Here is a 16,112-nt window from a genome sequence, read left to right as displayed (position 1 = left end):
TTCGAAGCCTTCCTGTCGGCAGTGAAAGAGGCCACCAAATAAATATTCTCTTCCCGTCACCTTTTTAGATCAAAGTACCCCCTCCCCCCTCAGTTCTGAAGAGTTAAGCTTTTTTATTCATTTGTAACAGTGCCTATTTTCAAGTGTGCAATCATTGGTGCTTTTTGAAAAAGTGAGGGCCAATAAGATAAGCTCCCTGACCTGAGCAGCGGCTGAATGACGTCATGGGACATCTGGTCCTCCCTCTTGTGCAGGAAGACGGAGATGCGGCCGCCCTGAACGTCAGTGTTCTCCTCCCTCTCCTTGGCGCCAGAGCTGGAGGTGGGGCTGGGGGAGGAGGTCTCCTGGGAAGGGGTGCGGCTTGACAGCATCACCTGGTCACCTGTCCAACGAGGAGCCATGCAGGTAAGAGTAGAGTAGCGTTTCGCTTTGCTTTTTTGCAGATTCCTTGTTGGGAAGTTTAAATGGAGATTCTTTCTTTCTTTATTTGGTGTTTAACGTCGTTTTCAACCGTTCAAGGTTATATCGCGACGGGGAGATGGGATAGAGCCACTTGTTAATTGTTTCTTGTTCACAAAAGCACTAATCAAAAAATTGCTCCAGGGGCTTGCAACGTTTAAATGGAGATAGAGACTGAAGCAGGGTAAGAGTTTTACATAAGCTCCCTCTTCTAAGCAAGTTTCTACTTGCCATAGTATAGCAATATTGAGCTGCGGATACAATTCTCCTTCTTCTCTTCCTCTCCATATTACCGTATTTTCCGGGTTCACGGCTGTTCACGGTACACCCAGTTAGTTCCCTGCTGTGTGGAATCTGAGCAGCGCTTATCAGGTCAAGACACCGCTCTGGCATTGGCGGGTTATAAATAAAGACAGCTGCTACCTTTCCTCTAGGCCGCAGGCAGTGCTAAGCGATAGTGGCTCAGTGTAAGGTTAGTTTTTGTTTTTGTAATATTACTCACAAGCTTTTGCAAAATGGACTTTGCTTATACCACAGACTTATTGCAAAGACAATGGCATTTAAAATAAGTGTAAACACGACATGGTTTGGTCAACTGAACTCTATCTATCAGTGCTGGGAAGTACTAGGTACAGACAGCCTCTGCTACCATTTCAGCTGACAAAGACACATTTTCAACCGACTTTAAACATGCGTAGCAAATTACCCTACTCATCAATCTTGCTTAAATTTGGAAGACTGTAAGATAAACATGTAAGCTTTTACTTACAGGTTGCCATTATCACTGCAAAGACCTTTCTTGCTTTTTACATGGTAAACACGAACATCACTTGAAATCAGTCAACTGGCACATGCATGAGGGTTCACGTACAATGCTGGTAGCATGCAGTCAACAAAAAGGGCTACAAAGAAGGTCGATTATGAAGAGCAAGTAACTCCCTGTTAATGCATGATTAGTAACATAATAATTTTTAATATTAATTGTATTAGCTAAAATATTCATAATCGTGCTAAGAAGTGACTCACTGACCTCAGACAAGGTTATTCCAAGACGAAAACACGTTTGCACTGCTAACAATAATCCAAAGCAGCCACAGTCAGAATGTTAGTTATCGGTTGAGTCTCAGGGTTGGGTCCACTGAAAGGAAGTGCTCCTTTAGAAGAACAGTGAGCCTTAGGTGTTCATTCCTAATACCCCTTGTTCTACCTTTTAGAGCATTCAGTGCCGCATGAGATTGCTCGATGCCTTGTTCGCCATGCAGGGCCATGCCATGCTTAAAGCGTTTGATCCACGGAACAACATGACACTCTAACATGTGTTGTTTGGGTGTGATAGATTCGTCTGGAAATGTTTCTCTAAAGTATCTCATGTATTTTGCAATTGACTTATTGAAAGAGTTAATTTTGTCTTCTTTGATGAAAGCATCATTGCTAATTTGTGAATGCACTGTTGAATACAGTTTGTTCAGGGTTTCAAAGACTTGACTAATTTTCTCTGCTTCTTGGATGATGTTTTTATTGTCAGTGACTTCGCTACACACACTTGCTACATTGTCACACAGATCCTTGATTGTTTCTTCTTGGAAATACTTATGGGCGTGATTGCCTACAAAACTTCTACCATGATATGCTTGCAGTGTAATTTTGTGTTTTTTGAGTACTGTGTCTAAGCTTGATGTAACTGGTCCTGTCCTGTCTTCTAAAACACACTCTTTCTTCAACTTTTGCTGTCTTTTCTCAATGTCTTTCAGCACACCTGTTGCCTGTTTACAATATGTGCTACTACACGCACTGTCTTTTAATGTGTCTCTGATCTGTCTTTTTTCGGATCTAAGGGCTCTTCTTTCTTGGAGCTGACGTACGTAAATGCCGAATTTGGTTGATCTGTTTTCCTTTTTTGGGCTAGATCTTTGGCTATTGAGATGTCTAGATCATGAGACAAATCTTCTAACAATGCATGGTGTTTTGGGGTTATGCCCAAGAGAATATGTAAATATGGTGGGCAGACATGAGAAAGTTCAATTGCCCAAAGTGGCTGAGAACACACATTATTAAAATGTTTCGCATTGGCTCTTTTGCCTTTACCGTCTTTTTCAAAATGAAGAAAATCACTTTTTAAAGCCACAAGTGTACGTTCCTGTGCTGGGCCCTCCCCTTTCTTTATTTTGTCTTTGGTTATAGTACACCACAGACAGGGTCTCACGCCCTGAGCTCCAGAAAGTCCGTGTGTTTTACACAGAAAGTCGTAATCACCACTCAAAAATAATCTGATCTTTTTGCCATTCCACACAAGTGATTCAAGCTGCCTTATGTCCTGTTGTAGGTGGGAATTAGGCCCAAGCAGTCGCACAAGATTTTCAGAGGTGTCTTTTTCTTCAAGCAGAGCTATGACAAATGTGTTGTGTTTAGAATTAGGATGCTGCAGATTAAGTATTTGTATACATAACTTAAAACTGCCACCTCCGTGATCTCCGCCTACTTTTAGCCAAATTTCATCAGACGGGATACTTTCTTTTTGTACAAGGAGACTTAGTTTGTCATACTTGTTGAGAATATCTGTCACAAATGATACAATAGATCTCACTCTGACCAATGGTTTCTTTTTCTCAGATACGTTTGATTTGCTAGTATGATCTTGGACAATAACGTCAATGTCTTCTACCACAAAATGATTCTTTAGAATTTCACGGGTGAGATTTCTTTGTTTTTGTTCACATTTGAAGCGAACTCCACTTCTTGCTAGAACACGTTTGAGTTTTCTGACTTGAGTCCAAGTGAGTCCCACAGTAGCCTTTAATTGCACACCACCAAAACTGTCAAGATGACCAGATGTTGTGACTCCCGCACCTTCACACACTTTGCCTCTGCTGTCTTGTGACAGGGCTTTCAGCTCACTGGATAACTGAACTTGCACTGATCCTGCATTATTTCCTGAAATGTCTCTTCTGATCTCATCTAAGTCCTTCACTCTTCTTTTGATGGTTCGTGTTGAAGCTTGCTTTGTTTCTGTTCGTGGCTTTCTCAATCTCTTTAGAAAAATTGGCTGACCACCAGTGTGACACTTAAGGGTAGAGTTATCAGTAGATGCGTTCAACTTGCGTTTTACCAGGTGAGTGGTTAATTTCTCTTCTACACTAGTGAGGGGTGTTGTCAATGTTTTCCCCAAACATTCACTTATGCAAACGGCACCTTCTCCTTTAATAATAGGCGAAGTCTGTGAACTAACGAGTTCAGCACTTTTTACTGGTGTTGACGTGCACTCGGGTGTACTTTTAAACACGAATGGAGAAGTCTGTGCGTCAACAAGTTTGGGTCTTTTCACTGGTGTTGAACTGCACTGAGGTGTATCAACAAAATCAACCGTGTCTGATATTGATGACTGGTCTAATAAAGATACAGAAACTTCACTTTCTTTGGAATGTTTTTTCCTGAATACACCTCTTGTTTTCTGGTTATAATAGCTGTTGCAAGGGAAGCAGTCACTAAAACAATTGGAACAACTCCAGGGACACCACAGTTTATTGACAGAAGCAATATGTAATTTCTCACTATCAGAAACGTACTTACACTGAGGCACACCACTTGCTGGCTTTCTGCTACTTATTATTCTCTTGTAACACGGTTTACAGAGATGTGGAGGATGTGTCCCTTCAACATCATTTTCTTTATCTAATAAAAACACTGTCCGGATTTCTTCTCTAAACTTTGTGCTCTGTTCCTTGTGTTGTCTAACTCTATTGCTACACACACGACACCATTTCTTCACACAACTGTTGTGATAGTCGCCTGAATCCTGTCAGTGGCCACATAATGAAGGAAGCAAATAAACACATACTTTGAGTTTTATTTTATTTGTTTAAATATAAGCAGCCCTATGCAGTGCTCGGCTCCAACTGAAATGGCAAATCCAATGTGTCTACTTTCTTCCTGCACATTTTCACGGAACTGTACGATTAAAACGGAGCAGGAAAAGCAATTAAACACAGGAGGGGGTGTTGTAAACTAGAGCTGCCATGGGTTGTTTACGGGGTTTCTTTGCCCTATCTGGGGAGTTCTGTCAGTGCTAGAGATAGCTTCCAGATGTGGAAATAATGTAAAGAATGTCTGAAAGGGGCTAAGATGCTATAGAAGCAGGGAGAGGATCAACAGAACTAAGGATAGTGCATTTGAAGTGTTCAAATGAGACACGGTTAGCGTTGCCAGTTACCAAGGAGAACAGAGTTACTTCCCCCTGAAACACTCTGCGACCCTGTGGGCTATAACCTGCAGCCGTGAAAGTGGGGCAGAACTAAGTGGCAGGGAGTCTGCCAGCATGAACAGCCGTGGGTTACAAGGCACTACAGCGCATAAAAAAATTGTAATCCAGTTACCCATTGGGCGCAGGGGGCCGATAGGGCGCACCAAAATTGAAAAATTTGGGGGCTCGTCCGGGATCCTAGCACCTGTTGCTAGAAATTTCAGTCACCTCAACTTAGGCAAAGTCCTTTGTCCTTTTCCCTCAGCAAGTTCGATCGCTTTCAACTTGTATTCTGCATCGTAAGCAAGTCGCTTCGTCTTCGGCATGGTTGCTGTGTGACTGTGTGAGGGTGTGTCATGAAATCAAACTGCCGAGAAATGTGACGATCAGTGTGAGTTGTGTAAACAAGTGCTCACGGAATTTAAAAAAACGACTACCGGTATTCGAGATAGAGGTGAGTTCTTGTCACGTTTTGTTCCCCATGATTTTTTCCCAACTTTTTTTTTTTCGTACTTCATACACGGATTAGGCGCTTCGTCATACAAGGCGCAGGGGTCAAACTCGAGGAAAAAAGTCGCGCCTTATGACCCGGAAAATACGGTAATCTCATCAACTTGTACACACACACACAAAAATCTGCTGGCTGCTTACTGCTGAAGAACTTCTTACATGAGTAGCCTAGCGCCCCCCCCCCCCCCCCCCCCAAAAGATGCAAATAAATATAAAAAGAGTGTTAAGAAACCCACCAGGCACGAGCAGATCCCCCAGTTTGGCGAGGAGGAGAGAGATGATGCGGGCGGGGGGGTCGGACACGGGCTGGGCAGAGCTCCAGTGGGCTGCGTACAGGTGCTGGCCCCAGGCTGGCAGCACCACCTGGGCGCAGTCCACTGTACTCATCAGGGGCAGCGCCACTCGACACAGCTGTAGGATGATCAGCACCAGTTTGGGGGAGGGTCTGCAACAGTCAAGATGTTGTTTGGACATGGAGCCAACAGCATATTGATGTCTCAAGAATTCTGCGACACTAAGATATAATGTAGGCACAAATTCACAGATCATGGTGCATCTCTTTCGCACCTCTGTCAAATGGAAAGTTACATTATCGCAATAATTGCAACAGTCTATCTGACTTTGCAACCTGGGCCCCTGATGCTGCAACCCTTTTCCAGATAGCTGTATTATTATTACATGTGATGCTGATTCATTCAACTTTTGCGCTAACCACAATAACTACAGGTATTTCATAATAAATGCAAATCTCACCCGAATAAAACTGTTATTCAAGAGAATAGTTCTGTACATTCTCATCTGTATGTGGAAACAATGCATAAGCGGAAAACAAGTGACATTCTCATTGTCTTTATTTCTAACCTTTGATCCAAGAGAAGAGACAGGAGCTTGGACACACAAGCTGGCTGACTGAGGATGGCTTTGCCCATCTTGCTCCTGACAAAAACAAAGAAACATGTTAGCATTTGTGTTATAAAGAGTAAATATCATAACACCAAAGTAACATACCAACAATCCTAAATAGTCATGAAGATGACAAATTGTACTACAACAGCAACAGAGCACACACACACACACACATCTGTTTTTATATCCACAATAAAAACTTCAAAATCTTACACAAACGCTGCACACAAATAAATACAATACAAGTCTAAAATAACACTGGTGACAACACACACAAAATTTATCACCATTTGTCAAATCCAAAATTGTAAATCAACAACACATGCACACAGTAAGTGTTGGCACCATTACCTAGAGAGATTGTTGAGCAGCCCCAGCACCTCCTGGAGAGCCTCTGTTCCCCCTGCAGCATTGCCGATGGCGTTGGTGGCCCGGGCCAGGTGGTGCGTCAGCAGTGTCGACACCTGCCGTGCCAACCCCGAGTGCTCCAGCTCCTCTACCTGAGAGGCTGTCACAGTTCAACAGGTGTGTCAATTAAAGGTGTTGCACTTCACGACTGCTTTGCCCTCTATCAATCTCAGAGCAAAGTTGAAGGTCACAGGTGAAGGCGTAAAGAGAATATTTCTTTTTTCCTGTCCTCACATGCAAACTTCATTCAGAGAAGCTCTTTCTGCCCCTAAATGAGTCAAACTTGGGAGCGGAGAAACTAGAGCACAGTATGCTAACTACTGGGCTACAACAACCCCATCTGAGGCCTCGTATTCATGGAAGTCGTCCTCAGCAGCTTTAGTGAGAGCAAGAAATGTAAGCTGCACAAACTTACAAACTTCTGATGAGATGAAATCTTGACTGCTGATACCTAGTGAGCGAAACATCAATGCTCTAATAAGGCTGTAAAAGTATGTGCACACTTTGCAAAACACACTCAAATGCACACACAGTGGAAGTTTTCACAAACTATCATGTATCGCATCTTAGATTGATCCAGAACACACAATTCATTATACATATCTTAAACATGAGCTCAAAATATGTTGCCCTAAATATCTTCTTCTTCTTTGTTCATCAGCTGAAACTCCCAGGGTTTATACGTGTATGACCATTTTAACCCAGCATTTCAGGCAGCCATACACCACTTTTGGGGGATGCCCTAAAAATGTTGAAAAGGGAGAGGGCAAAGAAAAAGACGGCAACAATGAGTGCAGTGCTTACCATCCTCCACCTCCCACTTGACACAGCGGTTGGCCAGCACCTGGAAGCCGGCCCAGGCCAGGGCTGACACCTTCTGGCGCGTGGTTTGGGACTCCACCCCAAGCCCGTCAGCAGGATGGCCGGCCAGGCTGCACAGCTTGTCCAGCAAGTGGACCAGTCCTGACCGCACCAGGCACCGCTCCTCAGCTCTGGGTAAGATAGAGAAACAACAATTACGGTACATGTAAGACCTCAAAATACCATTAAGGGATCCCTCTCAGTGTTGAGTTTCTGGGACCAATAGATCACCCATTCAAAGATAACTGCATAAAAAGTTGGTATCATCCACACATACACTCACACGCAACACACACACGCATGCACCCACCCAACCACATACCCACCCAACCACATACCCACCCAACCACATACCCACACACCCACCCAACCACATACCCACACACCCACTCAACCACATACCCACACACCCACCCAACCACACACCCACCCAACCACATACCCACACACCCACCCAACCACATACCCACCCAACCACATACCCACACACCCACCCAACCACATACCCACACACCCACCCAACCACATACCCACACCCACCCAACCACATACCCACACACCCACCCTCCCTCTGATCAACCTGGAATTTGGAAAACAAGCTAGGACCCTAAAATACTGTAAAAGCTGAGCATTGATCTGCTGTCTCACCTGGTATAGGGCAGCGTACACAGCAGTCCGATACTGCTGCAGCTGGCGATGGGATAGCGTGCAGCCAGCTGGACCACAGACGTCATCACTTCAGAGAACGCCTCCTGTACCTGCTGCACCATGCCTCCACACGTCAGCTCATGGGCCCTGCAAGGCAAATTGAGCAAATCAATTTTTGTAGTTAAGTTTAATACATAAATACACAGAACTTGATTGTAATACTCTATCAGGAATAAGAATACCTAATAATCAGGACACATCAACAACCTTCGTTTATTTAAATCTAAAGGCACCTCCACTGGTAGGAGCTCATTATTTTTCTCAAAACACTAACAGACAAGCGGTGGGCAAGGTGTACTGAAGTAAATACACTCTCTTGTAGATATGAATTCAAATATGAAGCAGAATGAATCTGACGTGAAAAGCTATCAGAATTAAGAGAATGTGACATATTCAAGCGAAGTATATTTGACAAAGGGCACATAATCATCTGCCCAAGCAGCAGACTTACTTGGGTCCATGCCTGAGGACGGAGGCGACAGCGGCCACAAGATGGGTGGCTCCCCCTACCCTGGAGGCGGCGGCCAGGAGGTCTTTCATGTGTAGCAGCGCCTTCTTCCTGATGATGCCTCGCTTCTGTCGCACCTGGGCGGCCACCAGGAAACTGCTGCACGACACCTGCTGACCACAGAAAAACTGGATTCATACTGCATGCGAACCAATCCACAATGGGGGCTGGGGTGCACCAAGCCGTAAATTGGTCCCACTCAAATAGGTGGGAACCAGCTGCAGGGTCTGATTGCTTTAAATCACAACAAACCTCTATTGCAACCAATTCGAGCCCCGCAGCTAGGTTCCCATTATGGCTTTCTGTGCCCCAGATCTGGTTGATATTCAGCTTGATCCCTTAACTGATAACTTTTGTTTGTGTAAGTACATGTACTTGCTTTTTTTTCCAGGGGTCTAATCAGGTTGTATGTCTTCATTTTACCTTTGACAACATTTCCAACAATACATTTGAGTAGCTTTTGCACACAGGGAAAACAGGTAGTGAAGTCAGCATGACATTTTCTTGTTGAGTTTGCTGGTGCTTAACACTGGCAAGTTACAGGTCCACTTCTTGCAGAGAAGGTGACTGTCATTCAAATGGAAAAATTATGTGTACAAGCGTTTTTAATGAATCCGCAATACGGGCAGCCAAACTCTGCCCACGGAGGTCAAGTAGCATAACATACCGATTCATTCTTGATCGGAATACTGTTTTACTGATAATGAAGAATGTGCACCAGAGGTGAGTAAATGGGAAAGAATAGTTTAAGCAGCACACGATCACAACACTCACAGCTTTTTCCGGATCACTGCCAATGAAGGCAAAGAGCTGATCGATGAGAGTGATGTAGGGTGGTTTGTCATCACCATCATCTTCTATCAGATCTTGCAGGATGGACATGGTTTTCCTCTTCTCTGTCAGGCGATACCTGCATGAACCAACAGGCTCACTCAATAAGTATCACAAATTTCATTCGTTATTAGCCAATTTTTGTTGGTTGTGTGCAAATTTGTAATAAAAGGTCAGAGATATTTTTATCATCCTATCTTTTTGGAAAATACCCTATGACTGAGCTTATGATGCTTCGGAGATGCTTTATAGAATGAGAATAACTGCGCAGTTGAAATGGAGATGGTTAAATCTCATTATCTGAATAAATTACTACTCCTAGCACACACTTATCATTGATTATATTTTCATGCTAAAAAGATTACGAGGGTAAATAAAACCCAAGAAAATTTCAAACCAAACTTCTCTGTCACAACTGTACACTTTCGTATTCTGTTGCTTCAATCATGAGAGTACACTGACAACAAAAATACCTACCTCTGCATCCTAACCACTTCAGCCAGAGAGTCGTCATCCACACCAGAGGGCGCCGACATACTGCGGTTCATTCCTGGCATCACTCGCAGGACGTCTGTGTCTGACCTCACCATCAGGTCTTCTGCACAATGGGAACTTTGGCATCATTCACAGTTAGGGTTTTCTTCCTGCAGTTTCGCCAAAACAATCATCTTCTTTATCTTATCTTTTTAAACAAGGAAGAACGGAACAACAACATAAAAGCAAAATGACAATCGGTACAATTCTACAAAGCTCCATCTTTGAATTTGCCTTTAAAAAGTAGCTGCAGTTCCCTTTAAGACAAAGCCACATCAGCTAAGCAATAACTGAGTGACTGCAAACAATTGAACTGCTTCTTCTTCTTCAGTGTACGACGGTTGTGTCACTTATAGTCTTAAGCCTGCTGATGTCATGAACTGGCAAATCCGGCGCAGGTCTTCAACAGTTCCCCACAGTTTTGCATCCAGAATTCTGCTCTGTGACCAGGTCTGGCCGCGCAGGAGGGGCAAGGAGAGGGCAAGGAGAACTGCTCCTTACCTTGAGGGAAGCCCTGCATGTGGGACGCAGTGCGAGTCAGCTGGAGTTGTGCTGGGGCCGGTGTGATGTTGACGTGAAGCAGCAGTGACAACCGTGACAGGATCCCACGCGCCACTTGCTTGGTTTTCTTCATCTCTTCCTCTTCTGTTTTCTCTTTCCATGCTTGCACATCAGATTCAAAGCGCTCCCTGGAACACAAGCAAGATCCCTGGGATATGAAAAACTATTTCTCTTGTGGCACTTTGTAAAATCACAAACAAGTGAGGCAGAGCACTGATGGCAAGATCAAATGAAAATGAATTTGAAAATCACTTGGTTATTTCAATGCTTCTTATTCTTGCAGGCGTCAGGAGCATCTCTCTGCAAAGCTATCACTTACTTCTGTCTATACTTAGAGCACTACTTTGAAAAAGAAAGAAAGCTGTTTTACTAAATGATGCAATAAACTAAGGGCAACTCACATGAGTGTTTTGACAGTGAGCTCCAGACTGGTTCTGTCCAGCGGAACATCCTTCAGGAAACACAGCATGGCCAACTCCTTGTGTCGCAACTGAAACACAAACACAGAATTTGTCATCATAAGACAAATCAAAATGTCAAGATATGCAACAGAATATTACACAAGACATCAGTTCATCTGGCCCACCCACTCCGTGTTGGGAAAGGTAAATATACAAAAAAATACCCCAAGCCCAACAAAGTCTCATGCCCACTAACTGCATCAAGTAAACTTGAAGAATCGTCACATTATGCCAGCAACATCCAGATTTAGCCCTGTGTAAGCTTCGTCATCACATGGAATGAATATGAAAATGTTCACTCTTTTTTCAGTACGTGATGTCACTTCCACAGGAGCTTTATCTAGGGTATGCCCATTATACCATTGCCAGTCAACATTACGCTGCTGCAAAAGCAGATAATAATCACAAAGAAGCTGCTGCAGGATTCCGCCAGGGTGAAACTACTTTACAGTGTTTTGCCCGTCTTCTTATTCTAATCTTATTGTACAAAGGAGCGATAAAGTGTGAAGCGTACATCCTGCATGTGGTAGTCATGGAAGAAGGGGGGTGAGGGGGCCACGTTGGGCTGACAGTGCTCCTCCACCTCGTTCCTCCAGCGCTGCTCCAGGTCCGCCATTGTCTGAACACCAAAGACAACATCGGTAAGGACCTTTTCCTCTCTACTCTTGTGAATTACATTAAATAACAAAAAGTCTCCCAAAGGTCTGACTACAAGGGTTTCCTTTTTAAACTTCCAACAATTTTATTCTGTAAGAGTGTCTTTTATATTATTTTTCTGTGCTGTAGACCTTCCAAATTATTCTAAATATGTGATCTGAATAGCTAAAGCTTTCTTTTTGTGCTGTTTGTCTTCTTTTAATGCAATATTCAGTATTTTTTATAATGCACTCTGATGTTACTTCACCTTGGTGAGTTGGAATGGTTTGTTTGCAACAATATTACCTCAAGCAAAAGATTCAAAACAATTAATGCAAAAAATATGTTGCGCAAACCACAAATAACTGAATGAACAACAACAGCAGGATCTATTCCAGAACAAATGACCTACAATTTTCTACAATATTATTATTCACATCATTTAAGTTCAACTGTATTGAGTGAGATAAACTTGCCAACCTGCAGATGTCTGAGGAGGACGTCAAAGCGCCTGTAGACTTCATCCACAACAGAGGAGAGGAGGATGTAGTCTTCATTCTGTTGCTGGGCAACGGAGCTCAGGTGTCGCACCGTGTCCATCAGAGACAGGTGTTTCATCACTGCTGACATCACGTGTTCCTCTAGCACATCTGGCTGCAGCACATTTCTGTCAAAACCAACACACAATGGCTGCAGCACATTTCTGTCAAAACCAACACACAATCATGATAAGGATGGAGAAATTTGATGTTCACAAAATACATGAACAGTGAGTGAGTGACTACATAACTCGTCACAGTTTTATTCCAAATCAAAAAATGTTAACCAGCAGGAAACTAACCCCGGAACAGCCATATTTGTGACGTATCTTATTTGCATGTACGGCTGCAAACCAATCTAAAAAGACCCAAAAAGGATGAGACTGGCAGACAGAATGATGCATGCATACGAAAGACTGAGAGAGTGAAACTCCAACACTGACAGAACAATGAAGGTTATCTTGACTCATGGGCGGGGATGTAGCTCAGTCGGTAGCGCGCTGGATTTGTATCCGGTTGGCCGCTGTCAGCGTGAGTTTGTCCCCACGTTCGGCGAGAGATTTATTTCTCAAGAGTCAACTTTGTGTGCAGACTCTCCTCGGTGTCCGAACACCCCCCACGGCTGTTCACGGTACACCCAGTTAGTTCCCTGCTGTGTGGAATCTGAACAGTGCTTATCAGGTCAAGACAACGCTCTGGCATTGGCGGGTTATAAATAAAGACAGCTGCTACCTTTCCTCTAGGCCTCAGGCAGTGCTAAGCGATAGTGGCTCAGTTTAAGGTTAGTTATTGTTTTTGTAATATTACTCACAAGCTTTTGCAAAATGGACTTTGCTGATACAGTGGAGTCCGGGTACAACGAATCTCAAGGGAGATGCATTTTAGTTCGTTATATCAGTAATTCGCTGTAGAGTTTTCAACCTCACGAGAGGGGTGACCACACCACCCCCTCCCCCATACACTCACACAGAGACACACAAACAACAGGATTGAGTCTATGCTAACCACTTCTTGTGGCTACTAAACAATAACAACAAACTCCTAATATTTCTTTAAACGTTCTGTAAAAAATGATTTGTATGAATGGTGTTGAAAAGAAGAGATAAAATAAATCCTCAAGGCAGTGACCGCACTCACCATGCACTGACATACGAAAGCAGCCACACAAACACAGCACAGAGGCACATGTGCAGATGCTTTGCGAGAATAACCTTGAAAACCAGTTTGAATAAAAAGCAGCATAGAGCTGCATGTCATAATCAAGTTATTTATTTTCTTTTTGTCTGGCTTTATTGACTGCATGCCGATCTTGTGGCAGTGACTTTTCACTCTTCAGTCGGAAATACACTAAACACAACACCGCTCTCACTCTCCCTCGCTGCCTACCCTAAAGCCGTGACAACTTATGCTTGGAAACTGTGTGGAAGAGTGCACCTCTCTATTTCTCTCCAATGATCTTCCTGCTGACAGTGACACCAGACACCCCACTGAGTTTAGCCAGCTACCCCCCTCTCTCTCTCTCCCTTCCCCCAGCCATATATGAAAGGAGAACCACCTCTCATAGCTAAAACTAGGTCAATGACCCCTGGGAAGAAGGTCGCTGAGTGTCTATAAACAAGGCCACCCAGCTGCCCTGTGATCTCGCCGCACACGCAGATCGTTGTAGCCTTGTGACTTTTAGAGACAAAGCGGCTCTGGGGCGATGAAAACGTGTTTGTGCCCGATGTGTACTGGTGTGTACTGAGCACAGTCATAGCTTAGCAGCTGATTGGAATAGTGAAAACACAGTGGCTGTGGCTGTTCCGTGCACCTCCCGCGGTTTGTTCAGAGTTCGCTCATCACGCGATGTGCACTTGTGTTTGTGTATTTTTGTCTTTGGAGACAATTACTGACATCAGTTCGTTGTAGCCTTGTGACTTTTAGAGACAAAACGGCTCTGGGGCGATGAAAACGTGTTTGTTATAAGAGGGGTTCGTTATGCAAATGAGTTCAAAAGGTTCGTTGTAGTCGGAAAGTAACAAGTAAGAAATAGAAGGCTGTCTGCCGGGAAATCAATGGCAGTTCGTTAAAAGCGGGATTTCGTTATACCCAGGTTCGTTATAGCTGGACTCCACTGTACCACAGACTTATTGCAAAGACAATGGCATTTAAAATAAGTGTAAACACGACATGGTTTGGTCAACTGAACTCTATCTATCAGTGCTGGGAAGTACTAGGTACAGACAGCCTCTGCTACCATTTCAGCTGACAAAGACACATTTTCAACCGACTTTAAATATGCGTAGCAAATTACCCTACTCATCAATCTTGCTTAAATTTGGAAGACTGTAAGATAAACATGTAAGCTTTTACTTACAGGTTGCCATTATCACTGCTAAGACCTTTCTTGCTTTTTACATGGTAAACACGAACATCACTTGAAATCAGTCAACAGGCACATGCATGAGGGTTCACGTACAATGCTAGTAGCATGCAGTCAACAAAAAAGGCTACAAAGAATGTCGATTATGAAGAGCAAGTAACTCCCTGTTAATGCATGATTAGTAACATAATAATTTTTGATATTAATTGTATTAGCTAAAATATTCATAATCGTGCTAAGAAGTGACTCACTGACCTCAGACAAGGTTATTCCAAGACAAAAACACGTTTGCACTGCTAACAATAATCCAAAGCAGCCACAGTCAAAATGTTAAAGTTATCGGTTGAATCTCAGGGTTGGGTCCACTGAAAGGAAGTGCTCCTTTAGAAGAACAGTGAGCCTTAGGTGTTCAATCCTAATAAAGATACAGAAACTTCACTTTCTTTGGAATGTTTTTTCCTGAATACACCTCTTGTTTTCTGGTTATAATAGCTGTTGCAAGGGAAGCAGTCACTAAAACAATTGGAACAACTCCAGGGACACCACAGTTTATTGACAGAAGCAATATGTAATTTCTCACTGTCAGAAACGTACTTACACTGAGGCACACCACTTGCTGCCTTTCTGCTACTTATTATTCTCTTGTAACACGGTTTACAGAGATGTGGAGGATGTGTCCCTTCGACATCATTTGCTATATCTGACGAAAACACTGTCCAGATTTCTTCTCTAAACTTTTTGCACACAGTCAAATTTCCTCTTTTCCTTGTGTTGTCTATCTCTATTGCTACACACACGACACCATTTCTTCACACAACTGTTGTGATAGTCGCCTGAATCCTGTCAGTGGCCACATAATGAAGGAAGCAAATAAACACATACTTTGAGTTTTATTTTATTTAAAAAAAATATAAGCAGCGCTTAGCAGTGCTCCGCTGCCCTACACGCCACCAGGCGTGAAAGGCAGTAAGTTAGCAGTGCTCAGCTCCAACTGAAATGGCAAATCCTATGTGTCTATTTTCTTCCTGCCAATTTTCACAGAACTGTACGAGCACAAAGGAGCAGAAAAAGCAATTAAACACAGGAGGGGGTGTTGTTAACTAGAGCTGCCATGGGTTGTTTACGGGGTTTCTTTGCCCTATCTGGGGAGTTCTGTCAGTGCTAGAGATAGCTTCCAGATGTGGAAATAATGTAAAGAATGTCTGAAAGGGGCTACGATGCTATAGAAGCAGGGAGAGGATCAACAGAACTAAGAATAGTGCATTTGTGTTCAAATGAGACACGGTTAGCGTTGCCAGTTACCAAGGAGAACAGAGTTACTTCCCCCTGAAACACTCTGCAACCCTGTGGGCTATGACCTGCAGCCGTGAAAGTGGGTCAGAACTAAGTGGCAGGGAGTCTGCCGGCATGAACAGCCGTGCCCCGTGTGTACACGCAAGCACAAGACCAAGTGCGCACGAAAAAGATCCTGTAATCCATGTCAGAGTTCGGTGGGTTATAGAAACACGAAAATACCCAGCATGCTTCCTCCGAAAACGGCGTATGGCTGCCTAAATGGCGGGGTAAAAAACGGTCATACACGTAAAATTCC

The 16,112-nt window shown here is 43.5% G+C and overlaps 1 protein-coding gene across 4 annotated transcripts in view; it reads right to left on the bottom strand.

The window, feature by feature from the left end:
* Positions 1-16,112, bottom strand: part of LOC138977036 (probable E3 ubiquitin-protein ligase HECTD4) — a 110,065-nt gene that overhangs the window by 70,920 nt on the left and 23,033 nt on the right. For 3 of the 4 annotated variants that reach the window (XR_011459212.1, XM_070349927.1, XM_070349929.1), the window contains exons 24-36: positions 12,101-12,287; positions 11,499-11,603; positions 10,925-11,013; positions 10,464-10,651; positions 9,906-10,026; positions 9,372-9,507; positions 8,541-8,710; positions 8,030-8,176; positions 7,325-7,512; positions 6,464-6,620; positions 6,068-6,142; positions 5,443-5,651; positions 202-382 (exon numbers count right to left, since the gene is read on the bottom strand). Coding sequence is in view for 3 of the 4 variants with exons in the window: in XM_070349927.1 (XP_070206028.1) it covers positions 202-382; positions 5,443-5,651; positions 6,068-6,142; positions 6,464-6,620; positions 7,325-7,512; positions 8,030-8,176; positions 8,541-8,710; positions 9,372-9,507; positions 9,906-10,026; positions 10,464-10,651; positions 10,925-11,013; positions 11,499-11,603; positions 12,101-12,287 (1,953 nt within the window). In the remaining variant the exon portion in view is untranslated. The remainder of the gene's footprint in view (positions 1-201; positions 383-5,442; positions 5,652-6,067; positions 6,143-6,463; positions 6,621-7,324; positions 7,513-8,029; positions 8,177-8,540; positions 8,711-9,371; positions 9,508-9,905; positions 10,027-10,463; positions 10,652-10,924; positions 11,014-11,498; positions 11,604-12,100; positions 12,288-16,112) is intronic. The other variant, XM_070349928.1, reaches the window with a different exon arrangement.

This window comes from Littorina saxatilis, linkage group LG9 (assembly GCF_037325665.1).
Source record: "Littorina saxatilis isolate snail1 linkage group LG9, US_GU_Lsax_2.0, whole genome shotgun sequence".
Lineage (NCBI taxonomy): Eukaryota > Metazoa > Mollusca > Gastropoda > Littorinimorpha > Littorinidae > Littorina > Littorina saxatilis.
The sequence above is the reverse complement of the archived record's forward strand: the minus strand, read 5'-3'. Positions and strand labels throughout refer to the sequence as shown.